General features: G+C 33.1%; 1 protein-coding gene across 1 annotated transcript; it reads left to right on the top strand.

Moving 5' to 3' along the window:
• Nucleotides 1-131: 131 nt before the first annotated feature.
• Nucleotides 132-2,142, top strand: LOC306850584 (beta-microseminoprotein-like). The gene is made up of 3 exons (XM_079386281.1): nt 132-1,388; nt 1,731-1,833; nt 1,947-2,142. The coding sequence occupies exons 1-3, from the start codon at nt 1,220-1,222 to the stop codon at nt 2,059-2,061; spliced, it is 387 nt and encodes a 128-aa protein (XP_079242407.1). The 5' UTR covers nt 132-1,219; the 3' UTR covers nt 2,062-2,142.
• The last annotated feature ends 804 nt before the right edge of the window (nt 2,143-2,946 follow it).

The following is a 2,946-nucleotide window of genomic DNA, read 5'->3' as shown; positions in this document are numbered from 1 at the left end:
TATTTTTTGCTGTTTTATTTAAATGGATCTTGATGCTAACAAAAGTCTTATAAATTGGGGTACCCGGAGAATACGTGTACTGGAATAAAAGTTTACAGACTCACTAAACACATGTATGTGTATCTTAGAATGACAAATGTCAACTGTGTTGTAGATTAGCTTATTATTGCAGTTTCTGTTTATACAGTTAGGTGCGATATATCAAGTATTACTCAGAATTTACAGCGCTGTTTGACTAGAGATTAAACGATTTAACTGTTTAACCGGATTTGACTGCAAAGTTTTCAGTCCCACAGAATGACTTTCATTTTGGTGCCAGTAATTATTACATGAAATAAGCGCACAGGTAGACAGTTATAGACAGTTTTACCTTTTTTCTTCCTTTTCTACTGCCTTTCATTGCTTGACTCAAGAGGATCAATGTGACAAGACATTAAAGCTCCAAACCCTGTGAGCAATATTGTAGATGATGATGCAAAATGTATTAAGTAACATCACATAAAGATATTCATAAGTATGAATATTTAATAGCAACATAGCAAAATAAATTTTTAGTAATTTATCGCAATTCTATAGGACCATATGAAGTGTTTCATTTTATTTTTATTTTAATCCCTTACAGGTAAATTATTTAAAATATTAGTTCATATAGTCATGCAAAATAGGTTATTATTATTTTTTTTAAAGAGTAAATAATTTTTGAGTGTATTGGCTGAATATATGATTCAGTAGAGGTAACAAAAAGGCTCTTTATGTTTATGCAGTTGTGTTTAATGCCAACACATACAAAATGAAGTGACATGATCAAACATAGGATAAGAGTATTAATTAATTGCTCTGGATAAAAGACCTTACTTTCTCATCATGACTAATGCCAGTTCCTGTTTAATTAATAGAGGACAAGCTTGTCATTTTTGATTTATCACAGCAAAGATATGATATAAAAAGGTGTGAGAGTGTCCATTCGGCCACTGCCGAACTGATCTTTCATCAGAACTTGCTTTAGCTGGGACGTTTACAACATGGTACAGTACAGCTTATTAGGTCTTTTCAATCCTAATCTGTAATACAACCTTTTAGAAGTATTTACCACAACAAAATACTGCTTTTGGTATCAGATCTGTCTTATATTACAATATGGGAGTGTCTGTAGTTAATCATTTAAAAAATAAATAATTTAATACACTTCTCATCTACCGTTATTTTATTTATTGACATCATGTTGTGCCATATTAAACTGTCCAGTAACTTCTCTTCATCTTCTCAGGTGTGCTTGTTAAGAGTATGTATTCTTCTCTTCGTGGTGGTCTCCTGTAGTGCCGAGTGCTACATTCGAAAACCTGAAGTTGATTTGTCATCTGTCGATGACATAACAAAACATCTACAAGGTAAGCAAAACTGTCCAAAGCTTTTTCTTTCTGAAATAAATTTCTACTAAAAAATGCCATTTCGTGTTTATAAATGAAATGGCATAATGTTGTTTGAATACTTATCTTATAAGGATAAACCACAGCTGCTATAAAATATATTTTTTGTAAGCTATCTGTCTAATGTCCCCTGTTTTAAATAATCATTGTCAAATTATCATAAATAATAATAATATATATATATATATATATATATATATATATATATATATATGTGTGTGTGTGTGTGTGTGTGTGTGTATGTATGTATGTATATATTATACAGTTTTATCTATGGTCCTGTGTGTGTACTGGTTTATTTAGGTTGTGTGGACTCTGATGGCGTAATCCATGACTTCAACTCTGAATGGGACAAGGACTGTTACAACTGTACTTGTGCACTATTTGGCATTAGATGCTGTAACAAGTAAGTTTAACAGTAGTTAGACTTAATATATTTAGTGTTTTCATGACCATTCGGTTTTCAATACAAAGTTTGCTTATATACATAATATTGTCTGTCTGTCTGTGTGTGTGCAGGATCCCAACAGCAATAGAGCACCCTGATGAATGTGAGATGGTTGTTGACAAAACAACCTGCTCCTTCACTCTAGCACTTGCTACAGACCACAGCAAACCATGCCCATTTGCCTAACACAACTCTGATCACATCTGCGGAATAATTCTGTGATTGTGTGAAAAACTGTGTGATCTGATATTACAATAAAATGGTTTTTGTGGCTTTCTCTGGATTTGAATCCATTGCAAATGTGTAGAATTGTTCATTTGGTATGTTCATGCACATTTGCACATATATCATCTTCTCTGCTGTTTTCTTAGTGTCCAACTTGAGAGCACATCTAGTTTATGATCAGTGATCATATCATTTACAAAAACCGCTTTCATAAAAAGGGATCTAATATTCAATAAGCAAAGCTTTATCATTTGTTTATCATCAATTAAATTGTTACCCTTAAATTGGTTGGAATTGGAAGTGCTATTAAATTAAAATTCAGAACCTTGCCAAGATTCAACTTGTCTCGTGGAGTAAGACAAGGCTGTCCTATATCTCCATATTTATCTTTACTTGCCTCTCAGTTTTTAGCTCTGCATATTTCCAGTAGTAATTGGCAAGGTATAACAGTTGATGATCGACAAATTATTATTAGCCAGGTAGCTGATGACATTACTTTATTTCTGAATGATGCCCCACAAATCCCTTTAGCTTTTAGAATTATTGAGTTCTACTCCAGAGCCGGGTCTCTACCTAAATATCAGCAAATGTGTGTTAATGTCAATCCCTCTTTATGCAACATTCCTGTGAAAGATCAAGTTACATGCTTAGGTATTGTAATTAATAAAGACCAAAAAACAAGATTTAAAATACATTTTGACCCTCTAATAGTGAAAACCCAAAGGAAACTCAAATCGTGGCTGCAGAGAGACTTATCAATAAGAGGAAGAATTCTGCTCTCTAAAGCCGAAGAATTGTCTCAACTGACGTATGCTGCTCTTTCCTTGGAGGCTGATAAGGGGACAC

Source organism: Barbus barbus, assembly GCF_936440315.1.
Source record: "Barbus barbus genome assembly, chromosome: 30".
Classification (NCBI taxonomy): domain Eukaryota; kingdom Metazoa; phylum Chordata; class Actinopteri; order Cypriniformes; family Cyprinidae; genus Barbus; species Barbus barbus.
The sequence above is the reverse complement of the archived record's forward strand: the minus strand, read 5'-3'. Positions and strand labels throughout refer to the sequence as shown.

Excerpts from the sequence above, each read along its gene's own strand:
- LOC306850584 (XM_079386281.1), top strand. The coding sequence starts at position 1,220 with ATGTTGTGCCATATTAAACTGTCCAGTAACTTCTCTTCATCTTCTCAG. Across the intron at positions 1,389-1,730 it reads CATAACAAAACATCTACAAG|GTTGTGTGGACTCTGATGGC; the intron begins GTAAGCAAAACT and ends TGGTTTATTTAG. Across the intron at positions 1,834-1,946 it reads GGCATTAGATGCTGTAACAA|GATCCCAACAGCAATAGAGC; the intron begins GTAAGTTTAACA and ends GTGTGTGTGCAG.